Source organism: Neolamprologus brichardi, chromosome 23 (assembly GCF_056152115.1).
Source record: "Neolamprologus brichardi isolate AB-2024 chromosome 23, ASM5615211v1, whole genome shotgun sequence".
NCBI lineage: Eukaryota > Metazoa > Chordata > Actinopteri > Cichliformes > Cichlidae > Neolamprologus > Neolamprologus brichardi.
In genome coordinates, this window is record NC_142125.1 from 18,242,994 (window position 1) to 18,261,228 (window position 18,235).

Consider the following 18,235-nt stretch of genomic DNA (forward strand, 5'->3'; position numbering starts at 1 on the left):
CTGTATTCTAAATACCACATTTTTAAACGGTAACTGTAACAGAATACAGTTACTCATATTTTGTATTTTAAATACGTAACGGCGGTATATGTATTTCGTTACTCCCCAACACTGAATACTGTACATGTTCAAAAGTCTAAAAGTAGTAAAATAAGCTCAAAGCCAGTTCCAATATTTAGTCCAAAACCAGATTAAAACCCTTTCAAAACCAGTTGAAAACCAAGTTAAAATCTATATAACAGTGGTTCAAAAAACCTTGTAAATACCACCTTAATACTAATAACATATTAACCAAATGTGAAGCCAGAACCCTGAGCTCCAAAAATTATCTAATTTTATGAGATGATGTGAAAAAATTCACACAGGAGCTGCAGCAAGTTCTCCAAGTCCAAAAAGTTGTGCAGAGAACTGATCATGAAGAACACATGAGGACCTAAAATGACACCATGTGGAACCCCACACAAGAAAAAAGACGTTACTAATCCTGCTAAAGCTTTTCTTTGTTGTGCGTTAGAGTCAAAGTGTGATCCTGAGTGGCAACAACGCACAACAACACGCCTGAGGAAACAAGATAAAGAGGAAACACATGAAGGGGAACAGTGGGGAGAGGGGCGAGAGAGGCATGCCAACAGCGAGGAGAGGGAGAGAGAATCCTAATTTGTTCCTCCTTTGCTCTGTCTTTTACTTTAAGACAAACCATCACTCCCTCCTCCTCTTCCTCCTTCTCCTCCTCCATCTCCTCCTGAGCTTTCTGTCATCAGCCTCAGGCTTCACACACACACTCACAAAGGAAAACACACACACTCACACACACACACACACACAAATCACACGAAAACAGAGTCGCGGGAGCAGAGGTGGTGACAGTGCTATTTTCAACCGAGCCTGAAAAAGTAGGGCTGTGCGTGTGTGCTTTCGAGGGGGGGAGGATGTGGCAATGACAGATGTAGAAAGAAAGTGAGCACATGTTTTTGTGTGTGTTTAATTGTTTTGTGGGTATAAAAAAAAACCTCCAGCACATGTTAATCACTTTAAATGTCACCTTTTTTTCCTCCAAACACACACACAGGTCGCTCTGTCAGACTCATCTCGCTCGCCCAGTCATCGACCTCCTTCCCCACAACACACCCACAACGCTCGTCCCGTCCCTCCAGAGGTGCGCCGGCTCATTGTGAACAAAAACGCTGGAGAGACGCTGCTACAGCGAGCCGCCCGGCTGGGATACGAGGTAATAAAATGCAGACACACACACACGCACAGGTACGGAGAGGTGGGTAACAGTTTTAAATTAGGCAGTCACAACTGTTGGTTATACGTGCAAATTTGATTGACTTTAGTTCAGTTTGTAACATTTTAGTCCATTTATTTATCGGGGCCATTTTTGGCTAGTTTCCCTCGAGGACAATGTAGTCCATTTTCCCCTTGAGAGCTATTTTAGTCCAGTTTCCCTCCATCAGTGTGCCCGTGTGCATGTGGCAAGTAAACTGCATGTTGTGTGTCTTGCAGTGTAAAAAGCACTTAAAGGATAGTTAAGAGTAAAGAGGTACAACTGGTGCCTTTACCATCTTAGTCCAGTTTTCCTCTTTGAGCGGGGTTTTGGCAGAGGTTGAAGCAAAAACTTAAGTTTGATGAAACCATTGAACAACACTTCTGGTCAGCATTGATTCTGGCAACCCATTAGGCAACTCTGGAGAATTTGTTTCCTGTTCATGTGTAGTTTCATGTTTATGTGGAGGGGGTGGAGTGCTGCTGTCCTCAGCTGTGGATATGGTTGGAAAGGAATAATTTGAGGATCCCCTGAAACCCACTGACACGTCATCCACAGAGGAAGCAGTCTGGGGAGGATGACTCACACATTTCTGTCGTTAAAGTCTCTGAAGTAATTCAACAGCTGTTTATTGGACTGACTGGGGTAGAGGTTTCTCTTATTAAGAAAGGCGACCATAGGATGTTCTCCTTCAGCAGGATCCCACTCCTCAGTTTCTCTGAGAAGGTCAACATCAGGGCATACTCAAGGTGAGATTTCACCTATTGCTCAATCCTCAACTTTAGGTGGAAAGATGCAGTTTTCATCCTCGTTGTGGACTTGGAGAAGGTATTCAGCCATGTGCCTTGAGGTGTCCCGTGGGGAGGGATTCAAAGGTATGTGGTATCGGGCTTGTTGTCACAGGATATTTGGGTCCTGTACAGCCGCAGTGGTTGGTGGTCTTTGACTTTTGTCTCTGCTTTTGCAGATTGTGTGGTTTTGTTGGATTTACTGAGCCATGACCTCTAGCTCACACTGAGGTGGTGTGCAGCCGAGTGTGAAGTGGCTGGAACGATAATTAGCACATTAAATTCTGAGGTTCTCAGCTGGAAAAGGATGAAGCCCACTCCAGGATGACAGCAAGTTTCACATGAAGTAAAGCTGATAACGCTGTCCAGAAGTTCATAATTGAGGGAAGATTCGAGCAAGACATTGACAGACAGATTGGTGAAGATGCTGTAGATTTACTGGTTGATTTGCCCTCAAACATAAACATGAGCTGTGAGTAGTGACCACAAGAAAGCTCATCACAGCCAGCTGTAGATGCCTCCTTGGTGAGATGTTCAACTGGTAGGAGACCCAGGACATGTTGGAGAGATTAGGTCTGTTGGCTGATTTGGAAATGGCTTGCTGTCCCTGTTGTCTGAAGAATTGGCATCTTTGCTTAAACTGCTGCCTCTCTTACATGAAAATCTGAGTCCAGTTTTCCTCTCTGACATGTAAGTCTAGTTTTCCAGTCCAGTTATTCTTTGTTATATTTGTATCCAACTGTCTTCAGTGGTTTTTTTAAATGTCATTCTCATCAGTAAATTCAGTTCTGATTATAAACTCTAAGAACAAGCACAAAACATCACTGAATTCATGGCTTCTGGATTGTTGCATCAAAATGCTTTAAAAATAAATGGGTTTTTTTTATCTTTTTGATGTCAGGCTAAAAGAAAATCTTTTCGTTTTTTAGATTTTAGTTTGGCATTATGAACATCAGACATGTACACTGAAATACACTTGGACGTTTTCACACATTCATCCATTCATCCTCCTCCACTGAGCATTGTTCTGCCTCACTCACTCCTTTTCTTAGCGGAGATCATTAATTCACACACTCCTCCTCTCGCCTTCCTTGAACTTTAATCCCCCGCTTCCAGATGAAAAAGATTAGAGAGAGACTTGCTTCCCATCCTTTCACATCCCCTCTCTCTCTAATTGAATTAGCCCTCGGCTCACCACTCACTCATTCCTCTTTTTTCCTGGTTTGATTCATTTTTCATCAAAATGAAGTCTCACCTTAATTTAAACACAAACTAAAACGCACGTGTGTACCGATCTACAGCAACAATGTTTTCAAATTACCGAAGCAATAATTGGATCCGAAAGGAACAGTTTAAAAACAGATAAAAATCAGGCACTGCACTCGTTATTGCAAGTGCAGAAATGGTGAAAAAGTGTGTAAAGAGTCTCAGCTTTTCTTTGCCGCATTTCAGAGCAGCAACAGTTGATCAAGAAGAGGACTGCAGTTCATAATCAAAGCAAAAAACTGATGCTTTCATGTTTTCAAATGTGAAATTTTGCTGTAAAGTGAATGGGTTTTTCTTTTATTTTCTTTTTTTTTGCTGATTGTACAAAAAATGGAAAGGCTCCTCTGTGTTCTTGAATGATAATTGGAAATGAAAATACTCATCAGATGCAGAACCATTATAAAACACTGCATGACCAAGAAAAAAAAATCAGACAGTGTAATATTATATTGGACCATCTTTAGCTTTGATAACAACACAAGTGCATCATGGCACCGTTTCAATAAGCTTCCGTCCAGTTTTGCATAATTTTTCACCAGGATTGTGAACACATGAACAGATGATGAGTAAGGCTGTTGTATAAAGACTTCTACAGCACATCCCAAAGATTCTCAGTAGGGTTAAGGACTGAACTCTGTGCCGGCCAAATCATGTGTAAAAAAATAAATAAAATATAAAATGATGCCACATGCTCCCTGAAACACTCAGTTTGAGCCCGATGAATCCTGCCATTGTTTTCTGGGAAGATGCCCACGCCATCAGGGGAAAAAACTGTTGATTATTCAGTCTGATAGTCAGCTGATGTCATTTTTTGTGCACATAATGTCACTGAACCTCGACCTGACCAACTGATGCAACCACATATAATATTGTTGCCCACTTAGATTTGTACATTAGGCAACAGGCGTGATGGGTGCTTCACTTCATCCACCTCTCATCGTACCTTTATGCACCCATACCTCTGCAACAGGCTAAATGTGAACTCATCAAACGCCATGACATTTTCTATTGCTTGAGAGTCCGGTCTATGTATGTTCCCTAGCAAACTGAAGCCTTTTTTTCTGATTAACCTCATGATAATTGGTTTTCTTAAAGTTATCTACAGTGTATCAGACAGTGTAATATTATATTGGACCATATTTAGCTTTGGTCCCGTTCCCTTGACTTCTTGGTTTTCCTTCACCATCAGAATGCCAAGAAAACCAGCCAACTACCAAAATTACCTCTAAATGATGCTGAACTGATGATTAATGAAGGTTTTTATTTTTATTGTTGTTTTCAATAATTTTAACATTAAACAACTGATTCAGAAAAGCCTGATAAAAATATCCACCTGCTAGTAAATATATGTTGTAAACTATTGTTGGAAGCAGGCTGATATTTCTGTCCCGCTTTCCTAGCTGTCATCTCAGGTAACATCAACTTGAATCTGTGACATTATGTTACAAACATCACAGGACTTTTTTTTTTTTGTTATTTCACTCAAATTCACTCAATGGGCTTGAAAATTAGTTTGGGATTTTTGTTTTGTTTTGGGGGATTTTCGGGGTTTGTCACACGCACACATTCACATGGTGTGAATATTTCATGCTCTGTGTGACGGCTCCTGTCAGGGCTCACAGGTGTCGCCTAGCTTCTCACTCGCTTGCTCTCTCTCTCTCATTGAGGTGCAGCAGTGAAGCTAATGAGCTCAGTTTGCATATGAAGCCGTCATCCATCATCGCATACACACACTCATTAACACACAGGTTTCCGTGCACGCTTATAGAAGAACAGAAACAGTGAGGCTTTAATTATATTCTTAAGGTGGAACTGCTCTTTGCTTGTAACATGATGTTTCCATGTTGGTATGTTCTCCATATAGTGTGGGAACAATAAAGCCCCGTGAAACGAAAGTGTGACTTTAAGGGCTACTATATATTTTTTAGAGCTAAGAACAATTTGGTTGAGGTGGTTGGTTTTATTGTTTGTATAGATGACTGTATCATCTACATAGAGACAAATAAATATTACCGCATTTTTTAACCCAACAAAACATTGTTTGTCTGATCACTTTTTTTTGCGTGTTTGTGGTGATATATATTTAGTCCTGTGGAATTCTTGCAGAAGGTCAAGTGGGATGTGTAAGGGGGGGTTGGGGGGAGTCAGCATGAGTAAAGAGTGGAAATGATATTCACAATAAGTCAATTTTATATGTATTTTATTAATAAACTCTTTTCTTTATTTTGGAAATAATATTAGGCATTCTGTTGCTTTTTGTCATTTTTTTTTCTCTCCTGGATTTCAGTAACTTCTTGTGGTCGGTTGCTGATTGGTTCCAGCAACAGTGCACGATGTTTGTGGATTGAAAACATATGATGCAGCCAACAGAATTAATATTCCCATGATGAATTGAAGTCACATTCAGGGAAGATGGATTAAGTATCTGAATGTTGAGACGTTTCTACATTTGTTGTACAATTTGTAGTTATCATTTGTCACGTTTGGATAAGTCACACCTTGAAAACAGCCAGAAACCCACTGGTCACTAAGAGAAAATCAGTTTTTCCTGAATGGTTGGCAAGTACTTACTGGCAGTAACTAGGTAAAATTAGTCATAAGGTGGTATTTGATGCTGAACTAAAAACCTCTTTGAAATTGATTTGTTCACTGGCAGATTGCTGCAGTCTGCAAATACTTACCAGCTACTTGCCAAATAATAGTGAGACCTGATAAAGTGCAGAAATGGCAAACATTCACCTTCAAGGTAAGGTTGAGCCTTACAACTGCAACCAGCACAATTTAAAAGGTACAACCTTTACTTTGAAGGTGACTAGTCCCCATTTATGGTTTGTATCAAACTTTGTGTCTTTGTAGACAAATCACCATTTTCCATGCAAACTGCAGAGGACTATGGCAGTCTACTAGAAAGTTTTTGATGCAGCATCCTTTTTAAAACAAATTTCATGTGGTGACTACCATCGGCCTTTAGCAACCACACAACAACTGGCAAGAAAATACACTTTTTTTCCCCTTGTGACCTGTGGTTTCCAGGATATCATAGGGGATGTATTCACAGAGGTCTCAAGGCTTGTGTGACTGCAGCCTGACACAACATCTTGCGTGTATAGACAAAATTGTGCACACTGGACTATTGCAGAAGGATTAAAACATTAGAATGAATGCAACATGAAAAGTTGTTCATATTCTGTGATGGGTTTGTGACAGGAGGGGAAATTTACTGTGGTCTCAATTTGTTTCCACATTTGCAGGAGGTGGTCTTGTATTGTCTTGAGCGGCGAATCTGTGATGTCAACCATAGAGACAATGCTGGGTACTGTGCCTTACATGAGGCCTGTGCCCGTGGCTGGCTGGGCATTGTACGCCACTTGGTGGAGCATGGAGCCAATGTCAACTGCAGTGCTCAAGATGGAACCAGGTACCGTGCATCAAAGGAGATTTCTGCATTTGTTAGATTAAAATATAAAATTAAAGTGTAAATATGAGTTCTTGCACAGGTTTCCTGGATGTTTGAATCCTATCAACTATTGGTAATTCATGAACGGTGTGTAAATGGGGATAAAGCTGAAACTGAGGTCATGAAAAATCAGATGGACTTGCAGCAAACGTAAAAGTTTTGCAGGCTTAATCACATTTAAACCAAATTTGAGAAATGAATAACCTTTATAAATTTAGGAATTGCTATTATTGTTTGTCCATGTGAATACAGAAGTGTTTTAGATGCCTTATTATGTTTGAGCTAGTCCAAGAACTCAAATCCAGTTCAGATTCACATCTTATTATCTACCTTATCTAAATTAAATAAGGTTATGTGAATATAATGGGTTATGTGTCTTTTTCCAGTGAGCACATTAATATTAGAAACTGTTAAGCATAAAATAAAGTAATTTAAAGTCAGGTAGCTGCTGCTGAAACAGATTTTAAAAAAGTCCTTCAAGTGATGAGGACAGATTCAGTCTCTCTTTCTTCTTTTCTCATCAGGCCACTTCATGACGCTGTGGAAAACGACCACATGGAGGTGGTGCGCTTCCTGTTGGCCTGTGGCGCTGACCCTACTCTGACCTCCTACTCAGGACGAGCACCAATCAACATGACCCACAGTGCTGCCATGGAAACCTTTCTGGAGGGTAGGACAATAAGGAGAAGGAAGAACATTTGTGTGTGCTGTCTGTTAACTGTTGCTGTTTTTTACACATAAATCAAGTGCTGCTGATGATAATGTTTTGACATCTGTCACTTTCTTATCTGGTCAGATGGACTTACGTTTTCAGAGCCATTAATTGACTAAAAGTTTTAGGTGGCAGTGACAGTTTCAGGTCTTCTTCATCCATACTCTGCCAGTTATGAATATGGAGCATCACTACACGGACGTTTTCTCACATGCTCAGGTCTGGACTCTGGCTGAGTTCGTGTCCAAGATTGTGATGAATTTTTCGTAAAGCCAGGCAGTATTCTTCAGTTTGTTTTTGTCTTAAAATGTACACCTAAACCCTGAGATCGTTTGCCCTCCTGAAAAGGTTTCCAGGATCGCTCTGTATATTTCTAAATTCATCTTTTCTCAGCCCCGGTCACCAAAAACCATTCCTTCAGCATGATGCTACCACCACCATGCTTCACTGTGGGAATATAGCTATTAGTAAGAAATAGCTTCATCTTGCTCCACCAGTGCTTTTCCTGTAAGGTTCCCTATAAACGATTATCAAGTCAGAATTTCTTTGCTGAGAGACATAACAGAGCCACAGAGTGGTGTCCTGAAACAGGAACTACTGTAGATGAATCGATAAGGTGCACTCAGAAGACCATATATGTTGTCTTTCCTTGCTTTTTTCTGGTCACAGTCAAGAATCTACATTTCTGAAAGGCTTGCCTTTTTGAAGGGACCTCGTGAAGCATTCAGGCTGCCAGCTGTCAACACTCAGATCCACAAAACAGGATAAAACCACCGACTGTCCCACTTGCTCCCATTTTCTGTCCTGATGCGCTTCACTGTGTTTACAAAAGTCATTAAAATTTACACATAAAAAGTCCTTTGTCCTCCGAAGAAAAATGAACAAAAGAAAGTGGAAAAAACAAAGAATTAAACATATCGTGAGAGCGAGAAAAACAGTGGAGTAAACAAGGAGGAAACAGAAAGGAAAGCGATGCAGCCTGAGTGTGTGTGTTTCTGTGTGTTAGTGTGTGCGCTCGCCAGCCTGTCTGATTACCATTCCCTGCCTCTATTTGTTCTCTCTCTCCATCTCCCTTTTTTCCCTCTCTCTCTCTCCAGAGGGGTTTAATGAGGCTTGGCTGCTGAATCCCAGAACAGCTTACTGCTACACACACAGACACACACACACACTCCTGCCAGCATCCGTCTACTCAGCGCCAAGCACCGCGGCGACGAGCCGGCACCGTCTGAACACAAACACTCATCTTCTTCTTCCCGTCTTTCACTGTGGGTCTGTGTGTGCGAGTCTGTGTGTGCGTGTCTATGCGTGTGCGTCTGTGTGTGGCTCTATTGTTTTCATCTCGCTGCCTTCATCCTCTCTGATTGGTCGGCTCTTTGATCAGCCACAAAAGCCACTGACTCTGCCGTTCTCTCCCTGCAGACTATCTCTCTGACCTCCAGGGAAGGTCGCAGGGCGATCCGGGAATCTACTGGGAATTTTACGGCAGCTCAGTCTGCGGTTAGTTTACACACAAACACACACACGTGCACACACATACACACTAATGACATCGTCAGAGGAGAAAGGCTGGAAGGCTGGGAAAGATAAATAATTTAGGATTAAAGGAATTGCATGGCCTGCAGCGGAAGACAAAAGTTAGATGAAAAGAAATGCAGTTGAACTTTTGGTAAAAAAAAAAAAAAATCCAGGGACTCAGAAAAAATCAGGACAAAAGGAAGCTTTGATAAACCAGCCGGGACTAAAAGAACCACAGCAAACTCAATTACAGCTGATGGAACTACAACAAAACTGGTTAGAGCTAACCTCTAAACCAGTTAAGAGTAAAGGCACTGCCATGAATTTAATTAGGAATATATAATTACCACTAACCCAACTGCAATGACAAGAACTACCATTACACCACTCATAACTACTAAACCTGTGTGTAATGATTCCAACTCTAAGACACTGGTACTGAAAACATTTGCATTTATCGATATTTTGATAAACAGTTAAATGAGAATTAAGTGTAAATACAAGAGCAGCACTTTGTTTAACTACAACTAAAGAAATGAGCTCGTTGTCCAGTAACAATTGAACTGAAGTTTAGGATAGGACTAAGAAATTTAAACTAAAGGTTTGGGGCTCGAGAATTAATGGTCTTTGGAAAGTTACAATTAAAGAATTAAGACCACATGGTAGTGAGCAGTAGACAGCTGTTTGCCGACAAGTCAGCATCAACCATGGAAATCACAGGTGACCAAGGAAAACTGCTAGCTCCCAGAGTATTTACAAGGAGGCCATTGGTGCAACTAGTGACTGGTCTCTGGTCCTGTGTCACTAAGGACTAATCTAACGAATTAAAATTACGCTCAATGGAATTAAAGGAACTCACAATAGGGAAAGAAACCCAGACTAAAACTGGGACTAGTGCAGAAAAGGACCTTCGATGATGATTTTTATGTGTTGCTGTGGACTCTTGTTTGTGCAGAGCCATCCAGTGAAGAAAGTGTATATAATATCCTTGCTGATCCACCGGGACCAGAGGAGGAGGAAGAAGATGAAGAAGAGGAGGAGGATGAGGAGCAACGTGCTAGGAGGGAAGTGTTTGAGTTTGAACTCTCCGACCGACCGTTGCTTCCCTGCTACAACATCCAGGTGTCCCTTTCCCAAGGGTAAGTCCAAAATATCCACCGTCCTTATGTCCCTCTTAGAAGCTTACATAACCAGAACGTAAAGGTCAAAAACAGGAGCAAGTATGCTCAGAATATTAACTTAAGAATCTAATAATGAGGACAGATTTAATAGAGCAAGAGTTTAGGTAGCTTTTTCCACCAGCACAGTATACTTGTCCATGCAGAGCCAGCTCTGGCTTGATGCCTTTGACATCAACCTGCATTTTGACAGCTCTGAGAAACAAACATTACATATAAAGGTGGGAAAATATCCATGTGAACAAGGAACTGCGGGTTGCAGCTATGTGCCTTTTGTGGTGTCATGCTCATGCCAGCTTTTTGGTGCTGGCACCAGATCTTGTTGGTGGAAATGAAATAAATGTTTCCTTATTGGGCACCTGCAGCTCATTGTTGGAAAAGAGGTAAATGACATGAAAGACTAAAGCTTGTTAGAACAATGCGAGGTGGATATAGAGGATAAAATCTAATGGGCCTAAAAGATGGAGAAAAGGGACAAATGTCAGATTTTGTTGTCGTAAAAGATCTTGGACTCAAGGATGTAGATTAAACACATCGGAACAGCGGAAACAGAAACTTGGATCGACTGTATTAGAATTAACAGGCATTAGAATGGGATTTGGATTAGTGGTGCTCCTGATTAACTATTACTGTAGGTACTAGATGGATAAAATAAATTGGACCTCAATAAACTAGTGTCTGGGACAAAAGATGTAAAAATGTAAAAAAAATATATATATACATATGCTAAATATATATGCATGCGTAACCATGGAGGATGTCTATATAAAATAGCCTAGTCTTTTCTAACTAAAACAACATGTATAGGGATAAGCAGAGGAACTCAAATATAAGGAACAAGGACTTTCAAAAGCCCAAACTTATTAGTGCAAACCTAGGTCAAAAAAACTGTGTGACAAAAGGGGCTAAGAATCCTAAAGGGCTTGTATTTAGCTCTACAAAAGAGCTAAAGTCATTTGAACTAAAACAACAATATTAAGTTATAGCCCCAATGGAACTGGTACTGTGACCACAACAATGACTAAATATTTTAAGGTAAATGAACTAGAATGGTAAATGGCCTGTATTTGTATAGCGCTTTACTTTGTCCTTAAGGACCCCAAAGCGCTTTACACTACATTCAGTCATCCACCCATTCACACACACTTTCACACACTGGTGATGGCAAGCTACATTGTAGCCACAGCTGCCCTGGGGCGCACTGATAGAGAATGAAATGCCTAGAAGTACTACAGGACCCCTGGGTCAAGGAATTAGAACTAAAGGAAATAGGATAAACAAAAGGGCCATAAGTGTGTTAGGGTTATGATTAAAAGATCCAGGCCAAGACCAAGAAGGCTAGGATGAGAAGAACCAGAGCTAAATCTAAAAGGACCAAAGGATCTAAGCCAAAGCGAGATGAACGAGAACTTAAAATGTATGCATTAAACAAACAAGGATCGAACAGGCTTAAACAACATGTACCGTAAGAAACTGAACTAGAACTAAATTCAGGACTGAATGTTAGAGTTAAAGGCCAAAGGACAAAAAACAATGACTACAGGAGGTAAAGAAACAGAAACGTAGGTATATTAGGTAGAAAGCTAAGAGGACTAGGGACAAGTCCTCCAAATTTTCCCATGTCACACCCCTGCTGATTCAGCTGCACTGGCTCCCCGTTAAATTCCAAATCCAGTTTAAGGTTTTGACCTTGACTTTCAGGGCTGTGCATGGACAAGCACCAACATATATAAGTGAACTTTTACATCCATACATTCCCAGCAGGTCCCTGAGGTCATGTGACCAGGGCTTGCTTGCTGTCCAACACACGAGGCTGAAAACAAAAGGCGACAAAGCTTTTGGAACTGTGGCCCCCAGATCGTGGAACTCTCTCCCTTTGAGCCTGAGATCTGTGGACTCAGTGGTCGCTTTTAAAAAACAGCTAAAAACTCATCTTTTTAAACTTGCTTTTGGTTGATTTTTATTTTTAGGTTTTAGCTTCTGTGAAGCACTTTGTGATTCTTATCTTGAAAGGTGCTATATAAATAAAGTTTTACTTACTTACTTACTTACAAAAAAAATGTAGGTTAAAGGAACGGGGACTAACCCATGTATAACCAAAAGGACTAAGACTAAAAGAAACACCAAATATTAGGTTTAAGTACTACATAGTACAGGAGAACTGGGCTTAGCAAACTCAAACTAAAGCAGCAGGGTTAAGTAAGTCTAACCTGAGATAAAAAAAAAAAGACCAAAGACTAATATATTAATAATATTGGGGCTACAGAACTAGGACAAACACACTGGGACTAAATTAGGGCTACAGGCACTAATTCTAAAAGACCAAGGGCTACAGGAAATAGTGCTAAATGGATGTGACTAAAGAAAGAGGGACTAGCAAATACCCCACCTGTGTACACACTTTGTGTTTCTTATTCACACTCATTTTATCTTCTTCACACTCACACATTCCTCCTCAGTGTTGTTCTAACATGTCTTTTCACACTCGCACACACTCAGACACCAATTAAGGCGGCGGAAAGCAGCTCGGAAAGGAAAGAAGGGAGCAGCGGAGGAGGGAGAATGGATGAAGGGTGGTGTGAGAAGGAGAGAAAAAAGATCCTCGGCGGAGGAGAGGGAGGACACACGGAGAGGTCGTTAACGAGGATTGCATCGCCGTGGCGACGCAGCTAATTGGCTTCCACTCCGTCTTCCTCCCCTGTCGCTTTTCTCCGCCTCTCTCTTTCTCTTCTTCGCTCACTCCCTTTTTTCCTCTCTGCCGTCTGATGTTGTATTAATGGCTCTTCCTGGATACAAGGCCACCGGGCAGCGGCACACATTTCACCGAGCTGTTTAAAATTCAGGCAGCAACTGGCTTTAAAGCAACATGTGGCCTTGTCCATGGCACTGAGCGTGTGTGTGTGTGTGTGTGTGTGTGTTTGTGTGTGTGTGTGTGTGTGTGTTTGTGTCTGTTAATCTGCCCTTGACACGCGCACACATTGACAGACATTGTGAATCAATAACAGCTCTATTGATGTTTTCAGCTGCTACAGCAGAATATATAAAAGAGGAGCTGTCTCCTTCTTTTTTCCTCCCACCTTCCTCTTCCCTCTTTGGCATTCGTGGAAGCCAAATTTAAAATTTTGCCTCAGCTGAATATATAATATATAATCTGTCAAGCACCACTGCAGTCATTATACAGCAGCCCAAAGTGTTCAATATTAAATTATGGGCTCGAGCAGCAATGAGTGGGTGAGGGGTTTTATTATGGGCAATGTAGACCTCTTCAAACCTGAAGTCTTATTTTTTCAATGTACACTATGCGGCAGTAGAGAACACTCACTAATATGTCACGACTGGATTGTTGGTTTCACGCGCGGTACTCTCAAGATAGGGCCCTGTGGAACTGCAGTAGAATTCATTTCACTTTTAGTGGTTTCAGTTGTAGTGATTACTGGCCAATCAGGATGCATTGGGAGATTGTGTCAGTGTAAAAAACTGCACAATAGTGACACAGTAAAATCAACTTGCTTACTTGTTAAACACGATACATGTGTTCTTAAAATCTGTTACAGGTAGTGGAAGCCTAATGCAGGAGCTGCAAGTTTGACAACTTTTTGTAGTGGCATATTCAAGCCACTTGACCAGATTTTTACCAATAAAACAAGAAATTTTCCTCAAGTTTTGACATGTTAGCGTACCATGGAAAAGTATCGAGACACCCCTGAATTGTCTTGATGCATGCTCAATCATTCCGAGTAAGAAAATCCCAATAGGTTGATTCTGTTCATCAGAGCGTAGCGTTTTCAGTGGGAGTGGGGAATGAAATGTTTAACGGGTTATTGTTTATAAGGTTGGGGAAACCTGCAGTCAGCTGAGACTGAAGAAGTCACGTGGATGAGTGACAAAAACTTTCTCCCACTGAAAACACTATGTCCAGATGAACAGGATCAACCTTTTGGCACCCCTGAATTCTTATTATTTTGCTCCAAGAGGCCAAAAGCACTGCGACAAAATTAGGGCTACAAACACTAATCTCACTCAAGTTGTTCAAATCATAGGAACCTGTTCAATGTGTTAAAAAAATTAAAACAAAATATATATTGGCATCGAACTTAACACTGTATGAGCCTTTTAAAACACCATTTGAAATTGATCTGTACATTTTCCCCTCTTGTTTCCTCCAGTCCCAGGAACTGGCTCCTTCTTGCAGATGTCTTGGGTCGCCTTCGGATGACTTCTCGGTCCTTTCGCCGCCTCTTCCCACAGCTCAATGTCCAGTCCATCCATGAAGACGAGTTCTACCGGCAGGCATCCCTGTCACAGCTCCTGACAGGTCCTGATGAACAGGAGTTGGCCTCCTTCAGGCCAGATGTCAAAGACCCTCTGGAGCTGGTGGAGGCCACACCCGAGCTGGCTGGCATGCTAGGCTCTTCAGTGGAGTTTGTGGATAGTCGCTGGGACTCGCTGGAAGCTTCGCCACCACCAACTCCATCTCCACCACATTCACCAAGACCACTGCAGTGTGTTCCACCACCATTATTTCCAGAGCAACATGGACCAGATGCTGGTCCCAAGGTGGGAAATGTGGTGCACAGCCAGACTGAGTCCAGATGTCAGAGATTTAAAAACCTGGGATATTCTACTCCAGCAGAAAAGGCAGAAACTAAACTTGATCCCAGCATATGGGAACCACAAAAGCAAGGAATTAAAATTGCTGTGGGTCCTTCAACCACTAAGCCAAACATGACATTGAATGCCAGCCTGTGGGAACCACAAAGACAGCGTTCTAAGAATCCTCAGGTCATGGGTTCTGCTAATCCGGACTCTAAGATGGACTCAAACCTGTGGGAACAACCGCAGCAAGGCAATAAAACGGTCCAAATCACTTCGGTCAAATCTGATGTGATGGCTGGGACTAGCATGTGGGAACCCCAGCGACTACGAAGTCGAAATCCTGGGAATTCTGATGCCAAATTGGACACAGCAGTATTAGAAACACCACGACTTCGGAATAAGAACATTGGGAATTCCACTCCCACTCATTCAAATGGTGCAGTGGATGCTAATGTGTGGAAACGGGAAAATCAAGGAAACATAAGCAACAGGGTTTTGGACTCTACAAACCCAGCTGCTGCAGTTGACTGTAGTGCATGGGAACCCCAGCGACTGCGAAGTAAGAATGCTGGGATCTCTGGCCCTGCAAAGTCGGATGTCAGGGTGGATGCCACCACATGGGAATGTCAAGGAATAAAGAGAATGGGCAGCAACAGTGGAGCACCAAAAAGAGAGGCTAATCCCTGTGTCACCCAAGGTGAATGCCCTAAGAACATAAAGATGGACCCTGCTTGGCAGAGGAACTTGACGAATGTTAGAGTTCATATCAGGGACTTGGGAATGAAAGTTGGCACTGTTCCAAGAGACTTAAAGAAAGAGCCAGGTAAAGTGGTTGGGAAGGGTGCCAGGATCAAAGGGAAGTCATGAAATGACAAAACACCAGGAAATTTGAAGAGACATATCCTGACAGAAATAAACTGAGAAGCATTCCAACATACACGTAAAAACATTGTAAATTAATATCTGGACATTGAAAAGACAGTTAACTCTGTGGCAAGACTGTACCAGTATTAAATGTGTGTTATATGTAAACTGTAAATAGTCTTTGTTTGTTTGGGGGTTTTGTTTGTTTTTTAATTTATGAGCACAGAATTGACGGATCTTTTTTTTTCTTTGTAAATGCAGTCAAGTGTAAATACAATGGCATTCCTGTTGACATGCTAAGATTGTTGGTTCACGTCTGGGAAGCTGTTTGTTACCTTTGTGTGTAATTTTGTATTCAGCATCCTGTTGGCTTTTGTCACCAATCTATTACTGTCCAATAAATATGAGGAAAGAAAACAATTGAGTTAACTGTCTGAATCATCCTGAGCAAACTGCAAAGACTTGAGTTTATATACTCATTTTTACAGTCATGTAAAAAATAAAATTTGCACCGGATTACAAAATCCGGTGCAAATTAGGTACACCTCATGATCCAGTAGCTCGTAGAACCACTTTCAGTAGCAATAATTTGATTCAGTCTTTTTTATGTATAACTTTATTATTCCCTTGTATCTTTGTTGAGCACTGTTGGCTCACTTTTCTTTACAGCATTACTTACATTCACTGAGGTTTGTTGGCATTCATTTATTAACAGCTCTATTAAGGTCCCAATTTCAGCATTTCAGTGATGTTGAGGTATGGTGTGATTGTAAATTGCAACGGCGGCCATGATAGAAAAACTGCATTATGCTGCTAACTGAACTTCAGCTCTTTGCAAACAACTGCAAAGGGGCATGCTAATGCAAAGCTAGCCAAGGACCCAGAGTGATGTTAAAGCTGAGAGAATGCCAACCCAATATATATAAATATATACGGTGGCCCCTAGAGTAGGGCTGCCACAATTAGTCGACTAGTCACGATTATGTCGACTATCAAAATCGTTGACGACTAATTTAATAGTCGACTCATCGTTTGAAGCTTTGCAAGATCCCAAAAGACGCAGGAATAAGTAGTAGGATTTAAGAGTGTAATAACGGACTGAAACAGAAGATGGCAGCACTGCATGTACAAGGATGCCAGCTGCCATTAAACCCCAAAGAAGAAGAAGCAGTGTCCGGTATCGTAGCTGTGTCCAAATTTAGGAACCGCATCCTCCTGTGCCCACATTTGTAGGCCGATTACGTTACAGCGACACGACGAAGACTGTCCAAATTCGAAGACTCTGACAAATGCGGCCGACAAATGTGCGCTTCATTTCCCCAGATTTGAAGGATGGGTCAGGTGTATACTTTGTGGCCCAACCTATCCCAGAATTCATAGCACGGCCCTGCTCAATTTCCAACAATGGTGGCAGCCAGTTAGTTTTAATATTACTCTTATTATTCTTTCTCAGTCACAAAATAAACGTTTAACATATTTTCAGGCGAGAATGTAGCTGTGTAAACTTCAAATATCTGCTCAGTTTATCAAGACACCACATATTTTCAAAAGCGTTCAGATGTTTTTGGAGACGTCTGTTACCCACCAGCTCGATAGCTAGCCGGGGTTCAAGGCTCACTAGAGCCGGTGAGAACACCGGACTCCCGGCAAACCATTTTCAAACCCGCCGTCGTCTTTCACTACTCAGGTTAAACATGATATAAGTCACTTAGATAACTTAAAAATGTTATTGTTTGGCTTTTTTTGTATTTCTTTGTTCCTGAGTAAATCGGTTTGGCTGAGATTAAACTTCTAGTTTTTACACAGCTGAATAAACGTCAAGCAGTCAAATGATTATCAGAAGTGTGAGATGCTCGAGAATATACTCCGGTGTCCTGTTATATTTTAGATAGCAAGGAGCAGACGGCTGAGTTTATTAAACTCCACCGAAACAATCTGCAAATTTCATTAAAATGTAATAAATGTATTGTTGCCTGTTATCTGTTGTGTCCCGCCGGCTCTGTTCCTGTGCTACTGCCAGTGTAACTACCGCCCTTCCCCTCTCTCCCCAGCGCAAGCACAAGACTCGTGTGCAGAGTGAAGTGAAAAAAAGTGCGAGAGAGAAAGAGAAAAACACGGCCCCCAATAAGGAGCCGCCTCACGTCGTTCACTTCAAAGAGTCGACTCTAAGAGCTGTTTCGTTCGCGACCGACACATCACTAGTAACAAACTGATGAGCAGTCAAGCCGCAGCTTTTGTTTCTATCTGTTCAGCACTTACTTGGCCATTTTTGGATCAATCTGAGGTGATCCAAAAATGTGATGTCAGCTGACTGCATGCCACCAATTGGCTAGTCAGTAATGTCACTCAATGAGTCGTGGGAGCATCTCTTCATGAAAATCAGCAGCACAATTTTTGAAACCCTCTACAATTAGGGAAATGGTTACACAAAAAACAACACCCTAATGATCCCACAGACGCGGATCATAACAAAGGGCAAAGTAACTCCAACATCCACAACCATTTGACCTCAAAGCATGCAATTAATTTGCACAAATGTAATGTCTTTGATATGCTGCTTAGTGATTTTGGTGCCTCTCAAAGAGGAGCTAA

The 18,235-nt window shown here is 41.5% G+C and overlaps 1 protein-coding gene across 2 annotated transcripts in view; it reads left to right on the forward strand.

Moving 5' to 3' along the window:
* Nucleotides 1–16,047, forward strand: part of LOC102787390 (BCL-6 corepressor-like) — a 68,051-nt gene extending 52,004 nt beyond the window's left edge. For both annotated transcript variants that reach the window (XM_087836060.1, XM_006800348.3), the window contains 6 exons: nucleotides 1,070–1,228; nucleotides 6,573–6,739; nucleotides 7,303–7,448; nucleotides 8,910–8,987; nucleotides 9,961–10,144; nucleotides 14,350–16,047. In XM_087836060.1, coding sequence (XP_087692186.1) covers nucleotides 1,070–1,228; nucleotides 6,573–6,739; nucleotides 7,303–7,448; nucleotides 8,910–8,987; nucleotides 9,961–10,144; nucleotides 14,350–15,646 — 2,031 coding nt within the window. In that variant the 3' untranslated portion in view covers nucleotides 15,647–16,047. The remainder of the gene's footprint in view (nucleotides 1–1,069; nucleotides 1,229–6,572; nucleotides 6,740–7,302; nucleotides 7,449–8,909; nucleotides 8,988–9,960; nucleotides 10,145–14,349) is intronic.
* The last annotated feature ends 2,188 nt before the right edge of the window (nucleotides 16,048–18,235 follow it).